At 38.4% G+C, this 27,649-nt stretch overlaps 1 protein-coding gene across 3 annotated transcripts; it reads left to right on the forward strand.

The window, feature by feature from the left end:
* Positions 1-165: 165 nt before the first annotated feature.
* On the forward strand, positions 166-27,413 carry bcan (brevican). 3 transcript variants are annotated; one of them, XM_004560106.4, is made up of 15 exons: positions 166-397; positions 9,322-9,404; positions 12,113-12,520; positions 14,705-14,879; positions 15,313-15,440; positions 16,569-16,862; positions 17,085-17,957; positions 18,617-19,357; positions 20,700-20,942; positions 21,949-22,053; positions 22,165-22,323; positions 23,876-23,958; positions 24,133-24,277; positions 24,392-24,574; positions 26,210-27,413. In XM_004560106.4, exons 1-15 carry the CDS (start codon positions 393-395, stop codon positions 26,323-26,325), a joined length of 3,741 nt encoding a protein of 1,246 aa, XP_004560163.3. In that variant the 5' UTR covers positions 166-392; the 3' UTR covers positions 26,326-27,413. The 3 variants fall into 3 exon arrangements, with proteins under 3 accessions (XP_004560163.3, XP_023008974.3, XP_004560165.3); XM_023153206.3 differs by having other exon boundaries at positions 20,703-20,942; XM_004560108.4 differs by having other exon boundaries at positions 12,128-12,520.
* Positions 27,414-27,649: the final 236 nt, after the last annotated feature.

Consider the following 27,649-nt stretch of genomic DNA (forward strand, 5'->3'; position numbering starts at 1 on the left):
AACACTGAATGACAATAGTCTTATAGATGTAATGAATGCATGAACTAGTTTACCAGCATCAAATTATGGGCTATGGGGACGACCCGCTTATGATACTGATGATAAGTATCCTCATTTGTTCATTCTTTAGCAGAAGGAGGAGGAGGAGGGAGTTCTTGGGCTTTTAAAAGTGCTCACATCCCAGTTTCTCCTCTCTCCTCCACCTCTCATTTTGGTGGCGGGGAAGGACGGGAGTGAAAATCTCTACTTCTCATCTGCAGTCGCTTCAGCAGTGAGAGACTCCTGGAGGAATTTCGGTCGGGAAATAGATACAAACACCTGCACCTGTGCCGAGGCTTCTTCGAGAAGAGACGCCGATTAATTTCTGCAAAACCAAGCCGAGAAGTCTAAACATGAAGTAAGTCCTTTATATCTGTTTTGCGAATTTCATTAGTGTAAAACGCGCTTTTAGGTTTTCGACTTCTTTTGATATTTGTTTAAGCCTCTGACCTTGCTACGCATGCATTTTATTTCGAAACACCGTTTGCATTTCTATGGAACGAATTTTTTGGATCGTTACACTTGAAATGCCGAACAATGAGTGATACAGCTTGGTAATACAAAGTAGTGCGCTAACAGCATCACTTAACAACCTCAGCATCACAACGTTACCCCAGAGATGTTTAGTGATAGCATGTGCAGAGCTAGATGTAATAATCGGATGTTGTAAAGAAAAAAGTAGTGATAGCACAATTTAAAAATAGGCTAGAAATAGAAGGAAAAGAATCACCACATTGTGCATCAGGCATCAAAGGTGAAATGCCCATCTTGCAGAATTACTTGTTTTCAGGGTTTTGTGTCTTATATATTTAGCCAAATTTGTTATCCTTATGTTGCACCTGGTAGATATAAATATATGTAACCTGTAAGTAAGTAAGTAAATAAATCAATTATGGCACAAAAAAAAAGAAGAAAAAAGTATAAGCCAGTGGAAATAACTGTGCCATTAACATGCAATCAATACCTTAATAGAAATAAAGTTTTAAAAATTTATTTATTTATTGATGTATTTCCTTTTTTGTTATTTTCTCTTTGGAGAAACAGTTTCAAAGTTAATTAGTTCAGGTTTGAGATGTGTTTTCTCCTCATTTAGCTGTAAAAACGTCACATATATTCAACACAATGTACAAGTGTATGCATCAATTTTCAGTGCTGCATCAGAAATTACAAATACAAAAATACAAAATTCAGCATTTATGTAAAGTGCTGAATCTTGGGTTTACATTCACACTCAATGAGAAAAGTTTGAATTGTTACCTGGTTGTTATCCTGCAGCTCTCCACTTTTGTTTACTTATACAGGCCTTAATTTGAATATTCATATAATAATTGAAAATACCTTTCTCTATAATATAAGTCAGCTTGCACTTGTTCAGACAGCATCACTGAATGTCTTTTCTTGTCAGTCTCATATATAGGAATTCAAATAGGGTATTATTATTACTGTTCCACATGGAAAAAACTTTGATTTAAACTTGGGCAGTTAGGTGAACGTTTGCAATCGGGAAAAGAAAAGCACCAGAACTCATGCAGATCTACTGTTTATTTTAGGGGCCAATTTACATATTAACAAACTACTAAGTTCATTTTCCAAAGTCAAACCTTTTCGATAACTAAAAAATAAAAAGAAACAGTCCTTCATTTGAATTCTGTGTAACCAACAATCCTTTATACAGAATCTATTTCTCATTCCAAATTCTGAACATCTAAAGTGTACAGTATCATAATCTGTGAACTTTTTTACTTCTGTCTATTCATCTTCTATATGTGAAGCCTGATCCAGTGGTTTAAATTTAGAGGTTTCAGTAGATCAACAGAGTTCTGGAAAGACAATTTATAGCGCTGTTAAAATCCATTACATACTGATTCACATACTTACACGATCACAGACCATATTACGCACTGTTCTTAAAAACCTGTTGCAGAGAAATTAAGACCAACAATTTGATCTCTGAACATTGCAGAAACTCATCAACTTAAATTTGATATGCAGATTGCTCTGCACATATGGGAGTCACTAAGAAACTTATTCTTTTGACCTTTAAATGTAATGTTCACACATTGCCTCAAGGAAATGGCTGCTATACAAATGGAATTACTGCATCTGTACAAACCCAGCACATAATAGATTTTAGAGAATGTAACAACCCTTCCATGTTTATATAACCACTTTTATGTAAGGACCAAGGTTTGACTTGGCTAATCTGTTTGTATTGATCAGCTTTACTTTATTCTAGAATCGTAAAAGGCATTACATCTTGGTGCATATCTGATCACTTCCTTTCATTTTTTGAGTGGATATGGTAAATGTAATGTAAATGTTGCTGTTAATTTCTATTTAAGCATGTGGCGAGTGGAGTTTTCCAATAGGGTAAATTTTAACTCAATCAATTAGTTGTGGGCTCTCAGCAACAGATGATACAGCTGGCTCTCTGTGGGGGCCATAAGCAATCAGGTCATTGTGTTCACTGCCCTTTCCCATAACTTCAAAAGGTGTTGCTTCTCTAAAGCAGCAGCAAGTTTCTATCTCTTCCAAAAAGTATATAATGAAACCAGTGCTGTTGTTTTTTCTCACTTGGTCTGAGGCATAAGCCCTTAAAACTCACAGCAGATCTGCCTAATCGGCTTGTGGCACACAGACTACAACACACTCACACACACAAACTCACACAAGTCTAACGGCTGCTGTAGCTAACACCCAGAGACTTGTAGCTTATGGCTTTTGTCACTGCTTTAAAAGTTTTGCCCTCCAGCGCACAGAGTCAGCGGCTAACAGCTAACAAGACATGACTGCTGCCTGAGGCTGCCTGGTGAGCTGTTCCAAATCATTCCTGTGAACTTAACATCTCTCTCAGCACTCAGTCATGCTGTATGGAGCCTCTTTCTTCTTTTCTGCCTCCCCTATTCTCTTTGAGGTTTTTCTTGCTTCCAGCCCTCCCTGGCTGCTCCTTGCTTCCTGTCAGATTGTGTCTATTCGGGGTGGGAGGTGGGGGTGTTCAGGTTGCCCCTGGAGATGGGCAGGCTGATCCATTCTAGGTGGTGTGATGTGGGACTGGTGGGATGGGGTAGTGAGGATCTGCCGAGGGGCGACAGGAGTTTACTGTGGGGGTCCTTTCTTAGAGAAAATGGAGGGGTACAGTGGAGGTCAGGTTTGACCAATGATGGGCTGGCAAGTAGTTTTTGAATCCATTCTTAAATCTGAATGACAGCAGCAAAAAGAGGCAGTTTTAGACTGTGTGGTGAAAGGCTTTCGGTGCTACTGAGTTCCTTTGCATTTATTATTTTCGAATCCTTTAATAAAAGTACTTATAAATTCTGTTTAAACTTCTTCTTTTTTCATAATTAATTTCTGATGTCGGTTAGCATAAATATATATATATGAAAATACTTTTTTTAAAAAGTGACAGTAACTTTAAACTGTACACAAACTGTGAACAGGTTATCATAAGTTCAGCAGTAACTTACTGGAGGCTAGATAGCAGTAAGATACTGTAAAAAAAATGTTAACACGTTTTTAATATGTTTTTATTTTTAATACAATTCTTGCAAATGAAATTACAGTACAATGAAAAAAATTTAAAGCGACTTTATTGTAAATGCTATTACAATAGGATGTTTTTGCTGTAAAAATACAGTAGTAAAATATAGATTTTACAGTAGTAAAATAGACATTATATAGATACATGAAATAACAACCTCTAAGTTGATTTTGATTGTATTACAACTCAAGGTCCTAGTGTCTTTCAGAAGTGTAGCTTCTTCTACTGGTCACTAAAGCACACATACCACAGCTTTAATATGATTCAGTAAGAGAAAAAATTGTTTGATCTTCACTATTGTGTAAATTCTTCTTACAGCTTTGATGCTAACTAACATAAGTAGATTTGCATGTTCCTTACTGTAAATAAAAGAGCTAAGGAAAGCTAAATCCATCCATCCCCTTTGTACTGCCAGTAAAGATCTGGGTCACCGGGGCAGCAGTCCAAGCACAGAAGCCCAGACCGCTCTCTCCTCAGCCAACTCCTCCAGTTCTTTTCGGGAAATACAAACTCTTTCTCCAAAGTGAAAACGATCTGTAAGGGTGAGACTAAGACACCTTTTGGAAGCTAATTTTTACCCCTCGTATTCATAATCTTATCAGGCTGGAGCACTGATGAACTTAAGAGCATCACATAATTTACAAATATCTGAGGCAGTATTCTAAGACCTAACACTCAAAAAAACTCCAAAAAGTGAAAAAGTGTGAAATAATTCTAAAAACTGTAAACTTAGCACTGCTGTCATAAACCTTTAGTGTGTCAAGCTTAGTGTAATTCTAAAGGTAGATTTTCCTTGAAATTCACAATGACAGAACTCCAATGTCTTCTTTTTTGCAAACACTTAACTGTGGTTGATGCTCTAAAGATGCAGTAATGCAGTCAACCCGTTTACAGAAATGTCAGCATGTGTGCTGCACTTAGCTTTCTGCTGGAGCATCAGCCCTCTCATCACATCCTGGGTAAAGTGACAAATGGGCCAAACTCTCACAAAGCTGGTGCAGTCCTTAAGAATGTAGTTCACCCCCTCTACCTCCCTTCCAGCCTCAAATGACCTTTCCTGGCATACTTAGCGGTCAAACATCCTCTCTCTTGGCCCTCACTGCATTTCCCTTAAGGTGAAGTCACTGACTATTCAGTCACTTGTGATGCCTGACTTTGCACTTCTGTTGTTGACCAGAATGCATCCATTGCCTGGCAAAAAAGAGCTCTCTCTCTTGTTATTTCTCCTTCACTCTGTGTGTCTCTATAAACTTCATGCCCTGTGGAAATGTGGTCATGGTGGGAGGCTACGCCCACAGAGGAGCTGAATTATCAAGTGAGGGAGACAGATAGCTGATAGTTTGCAGAAAGTTTCACATCAGTGTGACCTGAAGATGAATAAAATGAGCATGGAAGATGCAATTACTGTCTTATTTACTCAAGCTTGTTCAACTATTATAGAAGTTATTAATGTTAGAATTTGAAATGATCTTAATAAAATATCTCTTTGTGTGAATACTTATGTGTAAGAACTTCTTCTTCTTCTTTTGTTTTTACAATATTTTCATATTTGTATGCTGCTTTTTATTCATTGATACTCTATGTGAGACATCTAAATCTCTCGCGTCTCAGATTTTATCAGCAAGTCAAGCTAGCTGGTGTTGTGCTCATTTAATAAATCCTAGTTTTGTAGATGAGATGTTGACATCCCAGTTATATTAAAAAAAAAAAAAACAGCAACCAGTAAGATTGTGGGTGAAATTGGAAATGCATTTGCTTTTGACAGCCTTAAGGTGTCATGCAAAGTGTTCTGCTTTTGGTTACTTTGCTCATCAAATGTGGGAACTCTTTAACAGTAACACTTAGTAATATTACATATGCAAAATTCCCATTGATAGAATTGAGTTCTATCTATTTGGCCAGGAGATATTGAAGTCAGCCAGTCAAATAAGCTAATTGACTAAAAGGTGTCAGACATCAGACATCAGCATTTCATTTGTGCAACTATGTTTAAACTTTTTAAGATTATAGCTGGTAATCAAGCAGACAATCAGTCCACATATTTATTTTTTGTAAAAAGTGCAATAGTTGGTGCAATAGAATAGACAGAACTGAGTATCGTGCTTCGTAATTGGCATCGACACTGAAGCCAGCCCAGGCTTCAATGCTGATGCCAGCGACAGATGGGATTTCTTGAGGAGCAGCTGTTGGAGACCCTCTTTTATAGTGATGATGTACGCTAAACAAAAGCAGGGGAAGGGACCGTGTAAATTCTGTGGTAAAATATTAAGTTGCATAAAATAAAAATACTCATGTAAAATCAAACTTGTTTGAATTGTCTAAATTACATTTATTTATTTTGTTACCCACACCTTTTTATGTGCTGAGCTGTACTTTGGTAATCTTTATGTAACATGTAAATGTTTCTCAAGGGCACTCTTTCTCATATGACAAATTTTTAGTGAATTTCACTTTTCTTTTCTTTAGCCCGTTCCCATTTAAGTTTAGTGGATATCGGTACCTGTCAGTCTAAATCTCTGTTCGGTTAAATTGATTTGAACGGCCAGCTTTATCCCATGTGGCATTTCTCCCTTCAAAGCCTTCAAAGCCTTCATATTTGTCCATTATAAGAGCCTTTGAGCGATTATTTATTAATCCTGTTTTGATTAGAAGTCTGTCTCTGCTGAGACTATAAAACAAACTTCAGTTTCTCTCGTCATCACGTGTTTAATACTCCTTTCAGTCAAAAGGAAACGTTCACTGACACAACTGTCTGATTCCAGAGTTGCACATTCATCTTCAGCTAAGGCAGACAGACAGTCCACCTTCTTCTCCTCTCCACAGGCAACTTGTAAAAAGAGCTTGCATAAAAGATCTAAGAGTCTGAATGAACCATTTACTCTCATTCAGCCTCATTTATTTCCTCCTGTTGAACCTCTCGTTAATGCAGACCCACCGGCGAAGTGTTGTCAGGTTTTGTCCCCTGTGGGAAGGAGTGACCTGCTCGGTTTTTGCTTGGTTGTGGTTGAATCATCTGGCCAATAATCTGCCATCTGTTGATAATTCTAACTAAAAAAAAAAGAAAAAAGATAGAAGAGGTTTTGAATTTAATTGTTGCTTTTTATTCTCAACGTAGCTTTAGAAATAAATTACAAACTCATGAAGGTTTTTCTTTACTAAAAAACAGATTATAAGACTATTTTAAGTCCTAAGGCCACAAGCTGTTCCAGTAGAAATTAAAGTATAATCAATAACTGACTGAGTTTTGGTCTTAACTTGCATGACGAGTTCTTGAGGAAAGAATGTAATATTATAGCTCGGCAGCCTGTCTGCAACTCTTCGTAATATAAAGGCCTTTTCCTCTTGGATAAAAGCCTTTCACACTTTGTTTGTTAGTTGCCATTGTGAAGAAAAAGCAGATAGGAGATAACATAAAATGGTGTAACATACCCTTAGGACTACCAAAAAATACAACAAAGGAAAACAGGACACCAAAAGCAAAAGACAATATGCTCAGGGTAACACGGGTGCTAATAATGGTAACTCTAGTTAAGTTGGAGGTTGGGTTTCAGTCTGACCCTCCGGGGAGTTTTCTAGAAATCAGAATTCAGCTCACACTCCACAGCTCCTGAAGTCTGACTCACAGCAGCCACAAAGCTCCAAGGACACACAGGCAGTCCTTCTCTCTGTCTCCTACACACACTCAGACTCACACACACTCAGACTCACACACAAAAGCGAAAACACCCGGGTATGTTTGAAAAGCTAGCTTTATGGGAACATTCATTCACATAATACATTGCATAGCCCCTTAAAATAACCTTAACTATCACACCTAACAGTCTAACCGTGACTTGAAAAAAAGTCTGTTAAAAATTGATCCTAACTTTAACCCTAAAACCAAGTTTTAACTCTCAAACAGGCCTCGAAAGGGTTGTGAGAAGGTTGCCATTGTAATTGTAATTTGAAGACTAAACTCACATCAAGCTCAAACTAAGAATAAGAATGATAATTGTACACACACACACCCACACATACAAGTTCAAAATATTTACCCAATATAACTAAAAATTAGTAACACAAACAACAGTGCTGATGAAAATATTTGATTGTGACAGCCGGTCACGAACAAACTTGTTCATAATTAATTTATATAAAAATTTAATCTGCACAACTACTTGTTTTAATATTATTTATCATGACTCAAGGTTGTGTTTTTTTTCTCAGAACACCTGGGTGTAGTTTCCCATGAATATCATGAGCTAAATAATAAATAAATTTGTTCTGTTTTTCTGTATTTTCTGATTCTATCCACAAATAGCATGATTCTTTTTCCCACATAGTCAATAGAAAATGTAGTCAGAAATTGTAAATAATGGTTGAAGCATTTCACTAAATGCATGGCTAACAGCTGAAAATCATTTTCTTAGAGTAAACAAATAAAACTATTAGTTATAAACACAATGAATCTGGCTAGCTAAAGTAATGAAAAAAGCTGGAAATCATTGACTAAAAGTCAGTAAGGTGAAACAGCTGAAGCTGTTCTATCTCAGTGAATCATTATTCTTGGAGAATGCATCACTGAAGTATGCAGGCCCAGTCTTAGCCTCTCGTGGCTTTTAGTTTATTCTTGAAGGTGTTATTTTAATAATATTATAAAAAGTCCTTTGTGTTTCCTATCTGCAGTGTTCTAAATTGTATCTTTTGTGGTTGTATCAGCATTACTTTTGATGGCTACGCTCATCATTCTCTCATTTTTTCCTGCAAAGATGCTCATGTTATCCGCTCACTGGCTTTATTAGACAGTTTAAACATGATATGAAAGCAGGTGTCACTACCTGTCTGCTTTGAGTTTGATGAATCTCTCAAATCAGTGCGTGTCTTTTTTATTCTCTCCTTAGTGAGACACTCATATTTGCAGATACTTGCTGTCAGGTGTTGTGGAACAGCAGCTGCAGCTGTCTACAATGTCATGAACCAAGAATGCTTAAAAAAGGATAAAAGTAGTGCACTCTAAAAAGTTGCCTTCAAGTTTTTCAGTGAGGCTGCATTATTGGCACAAGAAGTCAAGTTCACACTGTTTTGTAGTTCTTTAAAAGCTGCATTTCAGCGGCTGACATCAAAAGTGTTTGACCCTTTCAAAAACGGGTGACTGCAGTTGTCATTTTTAGTAACAAATAAAAACCTAACAACAAACAAAATAGAAACAAGAAAGAAAACTGAAAAAGTGTCAATGTTAAAAAAAAAAGGCTTTTCATCGGCTTGTGAAATTGAAGTTACCAAAGACATGCAAGCACCTAAGTAGCTCTGAATGTTACATCATCCAGAGAGAAGAGTTATCTGTTTTTACTGTTGTTGTTGGGAAGCCTCAGTGATGTATTTTAGCAGGTTTTGGACAAAAATTGAGAAACAAATGATAACATGTAAAGCATTAGATTAATTCACAATATTGTAACACAAAAAATATGTTTTATTTGTTTTTATTAAGAAAAATAATGACAATAATCCTTCCTGTGACAGAACCTTTGCTTCTTTTGCACTTCAACTCATCATTTATTTTTTTTAATTTAATTAGAATTTTTTCTTTGTTTGTTTGATGAAAAGGGATTTAAATTTAATGCACTGGGTACTATAACTGAAAGTGAAGATAGGGTATTAGGAAGTAGTATGCCTAAAAGACATGTTGTTCAAACTGGAGAACTCCTTGTCATATTCAGGTTCACACATTATGTCCCTCTGTCTCCTTTCTTGTCTTTTACCCACAGGCTGGATGTGCCTCTGCGTGCGCTGCTGTGCGCCATCTGTTTCTTTGTCCTGCTATCGCCCTCTACTTCCCTCCATGAGCCTGGTATGCACCTCTCCCTCTCTATCTCCGTCACTTTCACCACTGCCATCCACTACTGACATCCACAGCTTCATTAAATCACACCTGACCTCTAACATTTTAGGGCAGTAGGGTCCTCTTAAATCATTTGATGTCATCTATTGTTTTTGCTGACATGCACCCTGTGGAAGCCATGCTCAAAGGTATCTGAGTGTTCCAGCTAAAAATCAAGGTTAATTGATGCCGCTATCTAAATGTAACTCTTTCGTTGTGTCAGCAAAAGAATAAGAAAATTAAAGAAAAAGTAATCAAATGGCTCATTTTGTATATCAACAGGCAATCCCTTAACTTTTCATCTAGTACCATCATCAGGATGAAAGCTGTAACTGTATTTAGCTAACATTAGATTTTGTTGAAACATCATTGTGTCTACGTTTAAGAGAAGTGGCTGAGCCATGTTTGTGTGTCCCTAATTTATATAATATTACTAAAACACAAATATTTACACAATTGTCATCAATGAATAGTATGTATAATAACCCAAGAAGTAGCTAATTAAAATTGACCTTTTATGCTCATTTCTAGTTTCATTTCTTTCTCATTCTTGGGCTCTTCTAGAGTAATTTTATGTGATTCACATTTCCTTCTGCGTTTTGGTGCACACCCTCGGTTCATCCACTGTCTGACAAACATGAATTAAATGTAATGTCTCCCTCTCTTTAAGTCAACTTTCCTCTGCTTTGGTGATTCTTGCAAACATAACAGCAGGTGGGTGATACTGTCGTGTTCACAGCCAGAGCTGTGTGTCTGAGATGAACACATTAGTATCCTTTTTTTATACAGATAAGAGTAGAAGAAACTGTCTGAAAAAGAGCATTCTGACCAGTCTGAAATCTGAGCTTTTCGCTCCCAGAGACACCGACACTGTTATTTAAAACCTCAGCCATGTTTCATATTTTACCCACCAGAGTTTGATTTTGAACTTACCAGTGACTGAATCACATCATTGTCCGCAAACATCACAGTCCACGGAGACTCCTGCCTGCCCACATCTGTCAGCCTGTCCATCACCATCGCAAAGAAGAAAGGGCTTGGAGACAATTTCTGATGTAATCTCGTGCTAACCTGAAATTCATCTGTCTCTCGTATCACACACCTCAGCACTGTCTCACTGTCCTCATACATGTCCTGCACCAACCTCAAATACCTTTCTGTCACTTCTAACTTCCTCACACAATACCACAGTTCCCCTCTTGGCACCCAATCATATGCTAGATACACAAAGAAACAGCGCAGCTCCTGTCAAAGCAAACATCACATCTGTAATGCATGAAGCCATATTACCGCTCACTGATCGTCACCTCTCTGCTTAACCTAGCTTTAACACCTCTGTCACATATCTTCATGATATGGCTCATCAACTTTATCCCATCTGTAGTTATTACAGCGCTGTACATCACCCCTGTCCTTGAAAATCGGTACCAGTTCACTTCTCCACTCCTCAGGCATCCTCTCACTCTCCAAATTTGTGTTCAGAAATCTGGTTTAAAAGTCCACTACGCTCTCTCCAAGACATCTCCACACCACCACAGGCATATCCTCTGGACAAATCACATTCCTAGTTCCAACCTCTCCAAAGCTGCCCTCACTTGCTTTGTAGGAACCGTTTTTTCCATCTGCCTTATTCTCTCTCTCATTTTCATTCCTCAGTTCCTCAAACGACTCCTTCAACACTCTCAATACACTCTCTTCACTTGTTAGTATGTTACCACCTATATCTTTAATCATCCTAACCTCCGGCACATCCTTTCAAGTTCAGTCTTTCTATCTAGCCAAATGCTGCAAGTCTCTTTCTCCTTCCTTAGTCTCCAACCTCACATACAAATCACTATAAGCCTTTTTCATTTTTTTACCACCTCTCTATTTGCTGTAAACCACAGCCTCAAATTACTCCTTCACTATCCTACTTTTTCTTTGCCAAAATCTTCCATTCAATGCTTATCTGTACTTTCTCATTCCATCACCAAGTCTCCTTATCCACTTTCCTTTGTCCATAGGATATACAAAACACCATCTTGGCAGCTTCCTTCATCATGCATCTGGTAACTCTACCATATCGCCCAATTTCTTCCTCCTTGAATTCCCTGCAACATTCTTCCTTCTTCAACTTCCACCATTTCATCCTTGGATCTACCTTCACTCACTACCTCTTCTTCCCGTCCAAGGTCACCCTACGCCTAGTTACATTTCCCCCCGAATCCACCTTGAAATACGTGTTCACTACAGCCACATCACTGCTCTCTACTGCTTCAGTGGTAGATAATGCAAATATGGTGGTAGTGAAGGTGAATGAGTGCCTGGGGTCAGCCGGTGCATAAAAGAGGTGAAGAAGAGAGTGTGTCAAGGGTGATATGTGACAGAAGGATAGCAGCAAGTGTGAAAAAGGACAGTTTAGAAGGTGGCAGTGAGACCTACACTATGATGCCTAGTTTGGATATGGTAGCAAAAAGACAGGAGGTAAAACTAAAGGTAGCAGAGTTGTACAGTGACCAGATATGAATGTATATAAGGGGCATCTCAGGTTGAGCATTTTAGAGAGAAAGTTAGAAAGGCATGGTTGTGAGGGTTTGGATATGTACTTAACACACAAACATGACAGTGGTCTTGACCTTCTCATCTGATTCTTATAAAAAATTAGAGTGCATTACAAAAGGTCGCTTGTTACTTTAAAGCTTGCCTCTTCTCAGATGATTCGAAGCTTCTCCATGTAACCATCCCAGCCACCCAACCTGTGTTTGCGGTGCTCGGTGGCTCTCTGACTTTACCCTGCCTGGTGTCTCTGGCACACCCGCCGCCATCCCCCTCTACCAATGGTCGCCACGCTGTGCTGTCTGTCCCCCGGATTAAATGGAGTATCCTGAATCATGGCATGGAGACAGAGATCCTGGTGGCCCGTGGTGACAGAGTGAGGGTCAGTGAGGCCTACAAGGAACGGGCCTCTCTGTTCAACTATGCCTACTCCCCCGCTGACCTCACCCTGCGTCTTGAGAGCGTGAGGCAGAACGACACTGGTTTTTACCGCTGTGAGGTGCAGCAGGGTCTCGAGGATGCTAATGATGTTGTGCAGGTCAAGGTCAAAGGTGAGACATATATATATATATATTTTTTATCAGACTGTCAGTCAACAACATAATATAATGTGGTCAATAAATGAACATACTAAGAATTTCCCTTTTAAAATTAAGCTACACTTAAATTGTTTATGAATTAATGGCCATAGACCAAATACCATGAACATGTGCAGTGAGTTCGGAATCATTTTAGAAACTTTACTCTTAGCTGCTTTCACACAGTGAATAACACGCAAATGTAATTTCTATCAATGATAGTCGTGAATCTATTAGAAACTGACTTATTTACACATCTGATGGTTAAAGAGAAAAATATTTATATGGAGTCAAGGTTTTGCTACTTGAGATTTAAAACATCTGTTTTTATCATCATACTGTTAACAGTATGATGATAGTTACTACACAGATATACCTCCAGCATCACTTGTCCATGAATGTTGTTTTCTGGGCTAAATCTGGTCTTTAGTCTGAAACACTACAGGGAACGATTGAATTCAACATAATTCCAATCATTTAAGGCTAGAATCAGGTTAACTTTGGTTCAGAGGTGAAAGTTTAGCAGATTTGGAGTTTATATCTAGCTGTTATCAAGAAATCTGTGCACTGGGAGTTTATTTAACAGGCCTGTAGTGGAGTTTGACTTTATGTAAAGAGATGTTTTCAGCGACCTGAAAGTTTTTCACCTTCCCTTTTCAAATAAATATCAACATTCTTTTAGATGAATGGCAAAATCTCCTTCAATGTCTTTTTAGTGCATTTTGCTGTGCGTGATGCTTTTCAAAGCACAACTTTTTTACACAGACAAAAAAGCAATGCGTGCCACCTTTCGTACTAAAATAAACAGAGCGAACCACATCATGTAGTTATTCCACAAGCAATAATGTCACAATGACTTAGTAAAATAGTGAAATGGCCTTGCCCAGGTATGAGTGAGTCGGTGGTGTAAGTCAGGTGTGTCTTGACTCCGAGTCAAAGAAAAGTGTCCCAGTCAATACGAGGAAAAGGAATAAGGTCAACCGTTCCCTAAAGAACAAAAGAAAAGCTGCTGTTTCTCTCCTGTTTCTGTATCAATAGTATGCACAGTTTCAGCATGTGTGATGAATGACTTTGCCCTCTCAAAGCAATACAATATGGATATTCTGACCACAGTAATTTGTGAGCTAATATATCAGGCTCTGAATGCTGGTTTCACGAAGTTTGCATTAAATAATGACAAGAATTCCATTGTATTGCTCACTAAGGTCACAATAAGGTTGGGCTGTTGGGATGTAAATTTAAGGAAATAAACCAACTTCTTCTTGTAGTTAACAGAAGAAAGGAATTCATTTCAGATTCCATTTAATTAATTTAAAGGGGACATGAAACACTACACATATAAAGGCTAATATACACCACTGAGCCCTGCTCTCAAAAACCGACATAGATGTAATGCCGGATTAAAGCTGGAAAAGTCCTTGAAGCCAAAGTTTACTGCTGTCTTCTGTCAGTAGGGGACGTGACGTCATGTGGTTGAATGGTTGGCTGCGGCTAATAGACTTACATTAGTCCTTGTTTTCCACTGAGGTATTGATTCTATCACTATTTAGCTTAAACTAAGTCTGTTAGCCGCAACCAACCAAACACATGATGTCATGACACACTCACAGACACAAGATGGTCGTAAACATGTTTTTAAAACTTTAAGCACTTATTTCTTAAATCCAGCTTCACAGACAATGTTACACCTATGTCTGTTTTTCAAGAGCAGGCTCAATGGTGTATATTAGCCTTTATATGTATAGCGTTTCATGTCCCCTTCTAATATACAAGACGAATCCCAATCACGGTGAATACAACATGCAGCCCATCTTTTGTTTAAGTGGTGACATTCTCAGCATGTAGCCAAGCAGCATATGCTCAGCTGAAGCCAATTACGCTTAAATATACTTATGTTTTGGAACAGCCACTGATGGAGTAATGAAACCATTACAGGAATCTTAAAGCTAAGTCAAAAGATTAAACTGCAAAGTGCATTCTATCGCAGTTAGTTAAGTTATATTTTTTATAATTTTATGATTTGATTTTATCATGTTGATAATGTGCTCTGCAATAATGTACTTTTCTTTGTGATATCTGTTTATGTGAGTGCTTGTTTAGTACTACATGTTTTACAAGATCTGCACAGATTTCACAAAGCTTTTCTTTTTTTTGCAGGTGTGGTGTTTCACTACCGCGATGCATCCAGCCGCTACGCTTTTACCTTTGAGCAGGCTAAAGAGGCTTGTGAGGACATCGGGGCTGACATCGCTACCCCAGAGCAGCTACTTGCTTCTTATAACAGCGGATATGAGCAGTGCGATGCAGGCTGGCTCTCAGACCACTCTGTGAGGTGAGGACCTGAGAGGACAGGGCACATTACTTGGCAATGTTTGGCCTTTTAAGCATTTTATGTGAATTAATTCAAGGTTGTTTTCAGCGTACATTTGCAATCAATCCAAATCCTTTCTTCAGCTCCAAACAAACATCAGGCCTGACATTGTAGATTGACTTGTTGTTTTCTATGTAGAAAAAAGAGCATTTAGTGTAGAGGTCAGTCATTCGGGGGATGATAGTGCTCCACTCAGATAGCTAATATTTGATATGCTCTCCACATTATAACACAGAGATTGTCAAGTACCTGAGAGTCACTCATCTGATCTCAAACCAGACATTTCAGCTCTTCAAGACCTACTCACAAATGTACTTACACAAGTGCCATGTTTAGAGTGCTGCCATTAGAGAAGAAGAGGTGCTTCAGTGATGTTTGGCATTTCCATCCACAGATACCCCATTCAGATGCCAAGAGAGGGCTGTTTTGGAGACATGGATGGCTTGCCAGGAGTGAGGAACTATGGACTATTAGAGCCCGATGAGCTATATGACGTGTACTGCTATGTGGAGAATATTCATGGTAATACAACTATTAAAAACTTGTAAAATGCATTTCACAAGTTTTTAATGTTAAATGTATTTTATGATAAAACCTGTGTCTTATTTTTGTACTCTTTTTGTATATTTTGTCACCAGTTTTAATAACTGCAGATTCAGTAATATGATATGGTTCTGTGATGTGTTAAATGTGTAAAACCTGCTTGTTTCTTTCCTTTTAGCATAAAAGCGATTTCTATGATTAGTAACAATTTATTTTTAGAGGATCACTGGGGTTCTCAAAACTTTGGTAAAAACTTTTGCTAAATCTGAGCAAGCATATCGCCGCCTAGTTGCACTTAAAGCATGCCTTGAAACCCTTAATGATCAAAAATACCTTTATGGCAATTGCCCGCTTTATTAGACATAGTATGTAAAGATTAGTGGTGTGCGGATCTTCTTCCGATACCAACAATTTATGTTCTAGAATCGATTCTCATATTAAAATATTCATATTTTAGTACTTTGGGGTAAATTTGTAGTTTTTCATCAACAGGAACACAGTGAAAAGAAACTATATCATTCAGATCGTCTAAATTGGAAGGAACTACTTCTTACACCTTTCATAGTCATATGCGAAATATGGCTGTATAAATGTGTTACAGCCCCTGTCGTGCGCACTCGCAACAATAGCTGAGCGTAAACTGATTTATGTGTGGACGTATTTTACCGCCACAAACAGCCAAGACATGGTTTGCGATATATGTGGCAAGACAGTGAGGTTTTGTGGCAACACCACTGACCTCGTCAAACACCTCAGAGTAAATCATATCACAGAATATGATGAGCTTATGTTGAGTCGAACTGAATTTCTATATGATAATTCTGCATTATTAAGCAATAAGAACAAGTAGTCTGATGTCCTGTAATCATTATGAAGCTATATTATTATATCATTATTACAATTACATAATACAATTATATATTGTATTATGAAATACAATGAAACATTAAGTTTTTGTTCAGAGTATCGGTATCAGATCAGTATCGTCGATACCACCCTGAATTTTACTTGGTATCGGATCGGAAAGGAAATATAGTGGTATCGCACATCACTAGTAAAAATGTAGCAAAAGTAACATGTCAACATTATTGTTTCTCTGTTTGAAAGGTGAGGTGTTCCATGGCTCCACCCCCCAGCGTTTCACCTTTGGTGAGGCAAAGGCCTACTGTCTCAGTCATGGTGCAGAGTTGGCCACCACTGCTCAGCTTTATGCAGCTTGGAATGACGGACTAAATCACTGCAGCCCAGGGTGGCTGGCAGACGGGAGTGTGCGGTACCCCATTGTCACCCCTAGAGAGCGCTGTGGAGGTGGTGAACCTGGGGTCAGAACCGTTTACAGATACAGCAACCAGACGGGCTTTCCTGAGACCCACTCTCGACATGATGTCTACTGCTTCAGAAGTAAGAGAGCAAGTCGTGTAATTTCTATTTGAGTTTATTCTGTCCCCTCAGTGCCGGTGCTTTTGTAGGTAGTTTCATGGATAAAAGGACAGAAAAGAAATATAGCTTTATTACGTAAAATTCAACTTGGTATTTTACATTTATTGCCATGAAGATCCCAGTAAACATAAGGATATTGTGAATTCAGTTTTTTTTTTTTTCAAATTATGTTTCTTTCTCCAGGTGATAATGGCCCCTACACAGATTCTCCCCAGGTTTTAGCCACTGAGCCAGAGGATATTGGCCAAGATATTGTTTTTGTAACTACGTCCTCGCAGGAGGATGTCAGCAAAAGTGAAGCAATGACAGATGGAGTTGCCCAGACTACAAATCCAATAAAGCAGGGTACTGTCGATGCTCACACAGTGACAATATCACAATTGACAGCAGACATTCCTCAGACTGCAACTCCTCTGTCTGATCACCAAGAGCACATGTCCACCAATGACACTTGGGAACTGGTAAAGAAAGCCAACTACCCTGAGTCCTATCAGCCAGCACCCGAAGAGGATCCAGACACAGATCACGAGGAGTCGTATATAATTTCATCCCCTTCTCCAAACACAGATAATGTAGTTACAGTTGGTTATTACTCCATTATACCCATAACTGATGTGGCAGATCCAGAAAGTGGAGAACCCACAGAGCATCATATTTCTATGACTGAAAATCCAGATGTGCCAGTTAGTAATGCCACATCTGGAGCTGATGAGGTGCATCAAGAGTGGGATTTACCTGTTTTGCAAAAGGACCACACTCCATATGTCCCTGAGGAAAATGCCTCAGTGACTGAGCTTGTCTATGTGAGCACCTCTTATGATGCTTCAGAACAGCCAGAAGAAGCCAGCACTGGTACTATTGAGGAGATATCAGTGGCAATGACTTCACTCCACACTGAGGTAACAGATGTTCTTGCCACTTCACCGATGCCAGCTTTTGCTTTTGATAAAAGTACAGCTGATGATTCTCCAGATGAAGAACAGGAGCATTCTGTGACAGTCGATTTGGACACCACTGCCATAACCAAAGTGGTCACTAAGTCAAACCTTGATTCAAGTAAGTGAGATTTAAATGTGAAATTTAGCCCATAAGACGGGTCGTAGTGCCGTGATTAGCACTGTGCCTTCACAGCAGGAAGGTTTGAACCCTGGCTGCAGTCATTCTCCATCTGTGTCTGGGGGTTTCTTCCCAAAAGTGTTAACTAGTGATTCTAAAACTAGCCATGGATTAGATGTGGTTAAATATGTAAAATATAGAAAAAATAGTACATGGTTAAATAAGAGCTGTAGTTTAAATTGTTTGATTAGTCATTCAGAGTAAATGGCAGTCTATTTTCATTAAGAGTTACTCTTTCTAGAGTTTCTAGAGTTCTAAAGGTTGTATATTTCATCTACTGGTAGAGATTGTGTGTGTGTATGTTGTTCTGCACACTGCTACATTATTTCTGAGCACCATTAAATGGTACTGTCAGCCCACCTGCCTGTCCACATCTGCATCCAACAAAAAGTTGCCCAAATGACCCACAGTGACATTATGTATATCTTAAACACAATTTTCTGTCTAGGCCTGTAAACGGTTTTTATATTTCCAATACCCAAAATGCTACTTTTCTTTGCTACTTTACTAGTTTTTAGCATTATACCATGCATTGTGTTTCCCCATTATCAGTCTAAATTGCTTCAGAAGTGTAGAGATTTTTTTGTTTTTGTTTGCAGGTTACGATCCTACTCAAGCCCACTCAGATGTAACGGAGTCCTCCATCCCAATTGAGCATAGCGCTGAGGAATTGAGTAGCACTTCAGGAGACGTGGCAACAGATGATCTGGCAGAGCAGAGTGGACACAACCCTCCAACTGTAATCTCAACTGCGGAGGTCATCACTTTCTCAGACGACACAGGCCTCAGCATCGACGCTCCTGTTCTAAAAAACCAACCTGTCTTATTGTTGGGATCCCCAATCTCTGCAACCTTATCTCCTCCTCCTGTTGAAGTTGAAGCCAGTTCAGAGATAATAACCTACATACCAGAAAGCAACGTTTCATCTGGGGCTGAGCCATTGGACGACATTCAGGATAAACCCGAAATGGAGGGATTAGGAGACAGCTCAGTGATTATCCTCCATACAGCCCAAAATATCACAAATATTGCACCAGAGGAGACCGATAAAGATGTCACAGAAGGACCAGGTAAATCGTCAGGAGAAAACCCAGAAAACTCAGGGGACACCAATTCAGAAGGAGTTAATGGTGATGCTGGCACGAATGCACCTCATTCAGAGATAAAAATCACTCTGATCCCTCATTTAACACTCACACCCAATTGGGAACCTGAGCTTTCTCCTGCCACACCACAGGAGTCTCGGTCTGATCGAGAATATAGCGCTGAGCCTCCTGCTGCTCCTGAGGAAACTGATGATGCTTCTAACGAGCAAGAGATCAACACCGGGACCATTAATGGTAAAGTTTAAAAGGGTCCGACACCCCTTTCTAACAAATAAATGTAGGGCGCACATGTTCCCAGTATGTGTATTGTAAGTTTTAGCTGAAGAAACCATGCAGATCATTCATAAACCCTTGTTTATAGGCCTGTACCATCCAGTTTTTGTTGTTGGGGTTTTTTTTAACATGTTTTTAGCTATAACTCCAAAAGAGCTGCTGTTTGTTACAATAACATCTCTGTCAGACACAGTAGAGCTGCAAACGGGAGTAACAGCTCCTTCAGTTGACTGTGAGTCAGTTGACATTGATGGAAATGGTAACCTTTTAATGACGAACTTTTACTTTTTAAGTGACCATTGTATGAAATCACTGTCATTCATAAGTCATGTGTGAGACATAGTATTATTATAGAAAAATGGAAAGCGGCTTCTGGGTGGTTAATTAGACCATATGTCACATTTCAGGCACAAGAAACTAAGAAAAAAATGTAGATGAGAAAACCTCTATTAGAAGAGATCAAGCAATGTTCTGCTCTGACAGTTCAGATACTGGCATTCATGTGGATGTGACTACTGCATATGCCACTCTATCTAAGCATCAATGAACCTTAGGGTCATTCGTCCTTGGTAACATCACTCTAACAGCAGGACTTTGTGCCCTATTAACCTATTAAGCAAAAACTTGCAACCTGCTTCTTGACTTCTTTTGGCATATCTTCGGCCTATCAAGGTAATGGCACACTTAAGATTTTCCATTTTCTATCAAAATAATAGTAAATCAATGAATCTTCTGTTCTTTTCAAATGTCCTCCAAATACTTGGACCCAGCTTTGCTCGTTCAGCAAAAGCACAGCATTTGACATGCTCTGGTGGCTGTAGCAGTGAAGTAACAGTGGCAAACTGCCTTAGTTTGTCTTTCATTTATGAGTTCTTGCTTTTCAGGCATATCTATTTATGGATGGAGTGCTGTGCTTGCCACCACAGCTGCAAATTTTATTGGTCCACAGATATGATTGCTGATCCAAATGAAAGAAATCAAAGAAATATTATTTTCTCATGTTTTATGTGTCTTGACACATTGGGGATACCTAATTATGCACACAACAGTGGCAAAGTAGATTGTGAATAATATGTCTCCTCTAAAGGTCTTAATTAGATACTTCACAAAAAATATTTTGTTTATCTAACAGTAACCTCTTCTACCGTCTTACATAGTGCGTTGTACTGAAGTCTGGACATATCTGTTTCTAATAAGCCACATATTTATTTACTCACGGAGAGCTAGACAACTTACACAAACTCCAAGAAAGTTGTTGTCTGATTTTAAAATTAACTTGTGAACATGTTGTGAAATGTCTCAGCAGAACATGGATCCCATGGTAGTATGGAGGTGACCGGCACAGACGAGCCTTCAGTTAAAATATGCACATGGCGTCCTGAAGAGGAGGAGATCTCCAGCTCAGCACTGACCACAGACAACAGTGATATGACTATCATTGCTCCCACCATATACCCTGTGTATTTTGAAGGGAACGAGCAGACTGCCATGGCTGCCTCCCTGCCTGCTGCCAAAGTTTCAGCTGCAGGACAAGGAGGCTTTTCAGGTATCTGTACTCCAGAAAGAAGTGCAAATAGAAACAGCAGCTGATGCTTATCAGTGTTTTGGGAAGAGTAAGGTGTGATTAGGAAAATGCCAAATGTGGAGTTTTATTTTATACTGCACAGAGGGTTAAACTGTAGCTTCCTGCTTGCTCCCGGTACCAGGGGCACTGCGGATCAAGACATATTGCGATATATATCGTGCATTGTGATAGAGCCCCCCAAAATATATCGATATTAGATTTTCATCAAATAGCCCAGTCCTATACTGCTGGTTTAAGACTTCAGGCTGACGCAACTCAACGGATGGATCAGTTATTAGTTTAGATTAGATTTGTTATTTACATAATTTCGTTATTTTAGTGTAAAGAACAGCCAGGTCATGTCATCACGGACTCATAAATCCCTTGAGTTGATTTTGTTGTAGTTATAGTTCAAATATTGTATTTCATGTGTAAGTCTGGAATGAAGGATGTTCTTTCTTAATGTGCAGGATCACTTCAGGGAATTAAAAATGTTAGATTGTTTTTGTTTTTTTTAAAAAAGAAACCCATTTTTAAAATGACATTAAATGACTTGCAATATTAAAATTTGACTAACAGAGTAAATACTGGAAACTAATTTGGAGAAACCATGTTTGAGGCAACAGCTCCCTCTGCTGGTGTGTCTTTGAAGGGGTTTTACATTTGAAAATCAGACAGCCTACTAGTCAATTGAGCAGTTTTATCTTTATAATCTGTTCCTTTTTTTAAGTGTATTTTGAGTTTTTAAGCAATAAGTTGTATAATTGTCAATAAAATAAGACACATATATGCAATTTTATCCCCATTAACATAGAAAACAGCTGGGAAATTAATGTTTGTATACATGGACTCTGACAATTTAATACAATGAATAAAGTATGCAGTTTTTTTTTAATTTCATAAATATTAGTTTCACAGATACAGAATAATGCACACATCTGAAATATTTCTGGATCTCTGTTATAACTGTCATTTCTCATATCTACAGACTCCTGCTTGGAGAATCCCTGTTTGAATGGAGGCACTTGTGTTGACGGTGAATCGTTAAGATGCTTTTGTCTACCTGGTTATGGAGGAGACTTTTGCCAGAAAGGTATAGCACCATAAAATACAGATGTACAATCTTCCAAACATAAGCCAACCTTTCTACTTATTCAGACTTAATACATTTCTTGATATTTTTCTGTCCTTTCTTCTGTCTCAGACCTGGAGATGTGTGAGCCAGGCTGGGAGAAATTTCAAGGATATTGTTATCGTCATTTTAGCAAGCGGCAGAGCTGGGAGGCAGCTGAGCAGCACTGTCGGATGTGCGGCGGGCATCTGCTCTCTGTCATGACTCCTGAGGAGCAGGACTACATCAATGGTAAAACATGACTCAAGTGACTCATATGATTATCAAAGATTTTGTAATCAGGAAGCAAAAACATCATTTGACTGCACGAGTTAAATGTTACTTCTTGAAGCTGAAGAAACGTCAAGTATATCACACAAATAATGATGACAAAGTTTTAGATTGTCTGTATATTTTTAATGTTTGCACTGGGTAATCTTGCAAAGCTTTGAAATACTTACTTGAAAAATGCAATTCATGTCTAAGAAGCATACACTGAATTACACAACATTAAAAAATAAACCTGTCACAAAAAGTAAGAAAGTATGTATTTGGTCATTTATTTCTTTGTTGTAATAATGCTTTGTGGCAGTAAGTCCTATACAGTTGGAAAACCTGTTTATTTCCCCGCATGTGTGGGTTGAGCAGCAGAGTTGAGTATGAGGGTTGCTCCCATGAAAAACTTAATGGTACTTGTTAAGTTTAGTTACTGAAATAAGTACAAATATTTTTGTTCATTTGTTTCAAATGTCCGTAACCTAATCGAGGTGGAGAAACGTTGGTAGATGCTGGCACAGTGGTCAGTAATGCATAATATATTTTGTTCTCCACGCATAAAATCTAAAATTCATTGTAAAAAACAGTCACATTCCCAGTCAAAGGACAGTATGAATTTTGTTGTTTCTAATAGCTGAGTTCTCTTTGGGTTTTGTGCAGTTGGGTTTTGTGCCTTGCCATGCAGAGGCAGGTGTCAAACCAGTCACTTTTCATGCTTCAACATGAGTCAAACTGTTAAAAAATGAAAAGTCATGAGTTTGTTTTAGGAACGAGACGCTGAGATTTTCTCCAGACAAGACACAACAATAACCTCTCGTGTCTTTCATCACTTGGAATTTGTTTTTCTTTCCAAGAACATGGCAGTGACTCACAGCTGCTGTTGGTATTTTGTCTTGCTAAGGGGCGATGACATCGTTATCTGACATTGCTGTGGTGGCGGCTCCTTGTGCTCGGCAGGCAGTGGGCACTGATCCTATTAACTGATACTCTTATGTAAGGATGTGAAAAGCAGCCGGCTTCCCAAAACAGCAGAGAACTTTAAAGCAGGAATGTGTACCACAAAAGATTTTTTTCTTTCATAATTTTCTCACAAAACATACTTTAATTCAAATTATTGTTGCTGACAAACAGTTTAAGTGTGAAAATATATTAGTATATTGTTTACATGCTGTGGATAAATGTTACATTGGGAACATGAAGCATTTTTTTTATCACAACAAAAAGTTGTGATGCTGTGTAAAATGTAAATAAAAACAGAATGATTTGCAAATGTCATAAAGTGCATTATTCACAGTACAACACAGAAACAGCTGGACAAACATAATATAATTAGGTTAATTGGCAAAAGGTGATTGGATATAAGACGAGCATCTTAGAGTGGCAGTGTTTCTCAGAAGTAAAAATAGGGTTTACTAATTTGAAAAAAAAAAATGGCAACAAACAGAAAACTGTCTACAAATTGTCCTAAAAAAGTGCAATGACTTAATAAACAATATATATAATACATATATTCTTATGCTAATTTTAGAAAAATACAGAGAATATCAGTGGATTGGACTAAATGACAGAACCATTGAGGGAGATTTCCGCTGGTCAGATGGAAACCCACTGGTGAGTTTTATTAGTTTTGACCTGACATGTTTGAGATTCAGAGGATTTATCAGCTGTTTAACATGATTTTCTTACATTTGGTTTGTTTAGTCACCTGATTTATGACTGTGAGAATGAGAGCACAATCAACCAGATTACTATGTAATTTCAAATCTGCTCACTTCTCTTTGTCAGCTCTATGAAAACTGGTACAAAGGGCAGCCTGACAGCTACTTCCTGTCTGGTGAGGACTGTGCGGTGATGGTGTGGCATGATGGAGGCCGCTGGAGCGACGTGCCATGCAACTACCACTTGTCATACACCTGCAAGAAGGGCGTCAGTGAGTTCACCTCATTTTAATCTCCCCTAATTCCTTCTTTTTTAAACTCATTTTCTAAAAAAAAAAAGAAAAAAAAAAGAGTAAAGATCTAAGACTCAAAGTGGTTTCCAACAGCCTCCTGTGGTGAGCCCCCCCATGTTCCCCATGCCAAGGTGTTTGGGAAAAAGCGGTTGCGTTACGAGACAAACACCAAAGTGCGATACTACTGTGAAGAGGATTTTGTCCAGAAAATGAATCCTGTCATTAAATGCCTGCCAGGTGGCCAGTGGGAAGAGCCTCAAATTACCTGCATGCCAAGTAAGTCCATCATATGTCTGAGCATGATTAGTTACACCTATTACTATAAAACAGTCACGTGCTTCTGCAATGTAATATGTGACTATAATGTAAATTACATACAAAAGCACTTTTCTGATATTTTTTTTTACCTAAAAGCCTTACAACAGAATATCTTCAGATATCAGATCAGTGAAATATTGCTCTATTTTTAGTCCCTAAAAAAGATATTTTTTCAGTCTGAGTGAACAATATAATAGAAAATCAGACATGCATGTATTGACCTCTGTAGTACAAGAAGTAACGTGACATAATGGCCAAGAGTGGGACTAAAAGAAAGTGTCTGCAGGTGTTAAGGTGTACTGAACATACCAACTTTGGGCAAGAAAGAATATCTTAGATTCAGCTGAGACTGTCCACTATGAGTAGGGATGGGTATTGATAAGATTTTCACGATTCCGATTCCATTTTCGATTCTGTTTAATGATTCGATTCTTTATCGATTCTCTTATCGATTCTTTTTAAAAAAGGAGAACACTAAGGTCGAATAGCTTAGAACTTTGTTTTATATCTTCTCTTTGAATAAGATAGAAATTTAGGAGTAACATGGCCTTACAAACCCAACAGTGAGATCTTAAGAGATCCAGCCTGTGGCTCTTCAATGGGGTGTCACAGGGTCCCCAGGAAAAAAAATTGTAAATGTAAAATAATAAAATAAATATTCTTCTGTAGCAATAACAAAGTATAACATAAATTATTTTGTAGCAATTACACAAGAATATCCAGTAATGTCCCTGCCTACAATTAAACACATTCACTTACCGAAAATCGGGGGCATCTGCTGTGGCAAATGGGTGCAAGCCTTTAAGCACAAACTTAGTCACTGCTCGGTGACATTCGTCTATCCTGGCCTGAAAGAAGACGCTACCGGTAGACTGCAGCGAGAACTGCCAGCATCTGAGCCAGCCAGACTCTGTCTGTCTCTCTCATCATGATCACCTAAATGCACAGTAATGGCAGGTTTTGTAATAAGGCAGATCGCGCTAACATAATATGCACTGTTAGTTGATTATTTACCTGCCACATTAACGGGAGAGGACGTGCAAACGTTACCGCTGCTGCTGGGTTGAGATTCACGAGTCCGGAGTGGAATTAAAAACATGACATTCATTTAAGGTCATCACGTGTTTTGTGAGCAAATGCTTTTGCATATTCGTAGTGTTTCCTCCCTTAAATGAAATATCTACTTTACAAGTATTACAAGTTGCCCTGATGTCATCTGTTCTCGTAAAGCATAATCAAACTTTTGAGCGTTTGAGCCGCCATGTTTCCTGCCAGGTAAATGATGCTCCGCAATGTGGTGACGTCATTTGGGGCGACTGGAATTGATAAGGGAATCCTTTGCAAAAATGGCAAACAATTCCAAGGAATTGAAACAGTGGGACCGGTTCTCAACGAGAACCGGTTTTTGATACCCATCCCTAATTATGAGGCTGTAGGAGTGTCAGCTGAGTACAGGAAGCTCATTTATACAAAGATTATAGAGAGCAAACTAATCTAAAGCAGCTTACATGGAAAAAAGTCCTAAAAATATGGTAAATCAGTCTTTTAATCTCTGCAATCATTTCTTTTTTCCCTGTTTCCTTACACATTTAGCTCATTCAGAAGAAGAGGACCTAGTTACCGTACATGCTGAGCAGCGCGAGGAGGCCATGGGTACAGCCACAGAGAAAGCAGCCCCGCTCTACTGGGACATTAACTGGAATGTTTAAAGCCACCCTGCCTTATTTAAAGCAAAAATCAAACATTCCTTCTCCTGTTTTCACACTTTTCTTGTTTCTTATAAGTTAGTCCTGCCCAGTTTCTGCATTAAATTGCCCCGAATAAAACAAGTTGCTCATTTTAACATCATCTCAAGGTTACAGTTCCTGCAATAATGGACAATTCTGGAAAAGTGCTCTAATCTAAATATGCGTTTTACAGTGTTGACCAAAGCGTGTCTAAAATGTTTGTGAAAGGAAATCTGTTCATATTGTTTAAATATGAAGTTCGATCTAGACATGCATGGAAAAAAATATGATTCCCAGAATAATTTTCCAGTGAACCTTATCAAAAGATAAAGTAGGATCCAACACGCATTTTGGATCAGTAGACGACACTTTGGTGCAACAATCATCCGCCTCCTTTTTTGAATAAATGGGTTTCTGTTTAAAAAGAAAAAAAAAATCTATTTTTTGCTAGCGTATGTATGGAAGAAATACATTCTTACTTTTAATACAGAAGGACAACTTTTAAGCAGGTGGACAACTTTTATACAAATCAATTAGAATCAGTTAGAAGATGAGAGATCTGTTGTATAATTAGAACAATAATTGTAGATTATGGAAACAATTAGGTCTTGCGTATCTATGTATGATGATTAGCCTGTAATACCTGAAATACACCAAATCAAATGGAAACCAAGTACCAAGTAGATGATATAGAAAGATTTTTTTTGACCCAAGCTGTTAATACGATATGGGCGGCTAAGAGATCAAGGAATATTTATGAACCAGTAACTGTAGCCAGTTATGACTTAGTAACACTGTTACTGATGTAACTTACTTTCACAATCAGCCGTTCTGTAGCTGGCCTTTGTTGTGTTTTAGGTGACGATAGCAGACATTGAAATCAACCTGTTGACAATGTTGAATTCTTGAATTTGACTGCTGCTACCACACACTGTAATTTTAACATATTTGTAACAAACTGCTGTTCATGATAGTTTGATGAGTTTCTGATAGGTGTTAAATGTAGCAAAGTGTGAATTGATTGTCAGCATCAGCTGGTCTGACATTCACTAAAATCTGTTGTTCTTACAGTCTGATGGATTTCTTGTTTTTCTTTATGAGTGAAGGTTTTCTGTGAATTTTAATATTGAAAACTCCACCTGATGTGTCAAACCTAAGATAGCTCACACATATCTAACGATCAAAGAAATTCAAATGAGGTCTTAGAGTAGCTGCACTCGAGGAAGTGCTGCTATTCTGTTCTAATATAGCACAATGCTTCTTTACTGGGAGAAAGAGCATGTAACTGCTCATTAAATGGACACAT

This window comes from Maylandia zebra, linkage group LG11, assembly GCF_041146795.1.
Source record: "Maylandia zebra isolate NMK-2024a linkage group LG11, Mzebra_GT3a, whole genome shotgun sequence".
NCBI lineage: Eukaryota > Metazoa > Chordata > Actinopteri > Cichliformes > Cichlidae > Maylandia > Maylandia zebra.

Bases quoted from the DNA above. Each gene is read 5' to 3' on its own strand.
- bcan (XM_004560106.4), top strand. The intron at 15,441-16,568 runs GTAATACAACTA...TCTGTTTGAAAG, and splicing joins CTATGTGGAGAATATTCATG to GTGAGGTGTTCCATGGCTCC. The intron at 19,358-20,699 runs GTAAAGTTTAAA...GAAATGTCTCAG, and splicing joins CAACACCGGGACCATTAATG to CAGAACATGGATCCCATGGT.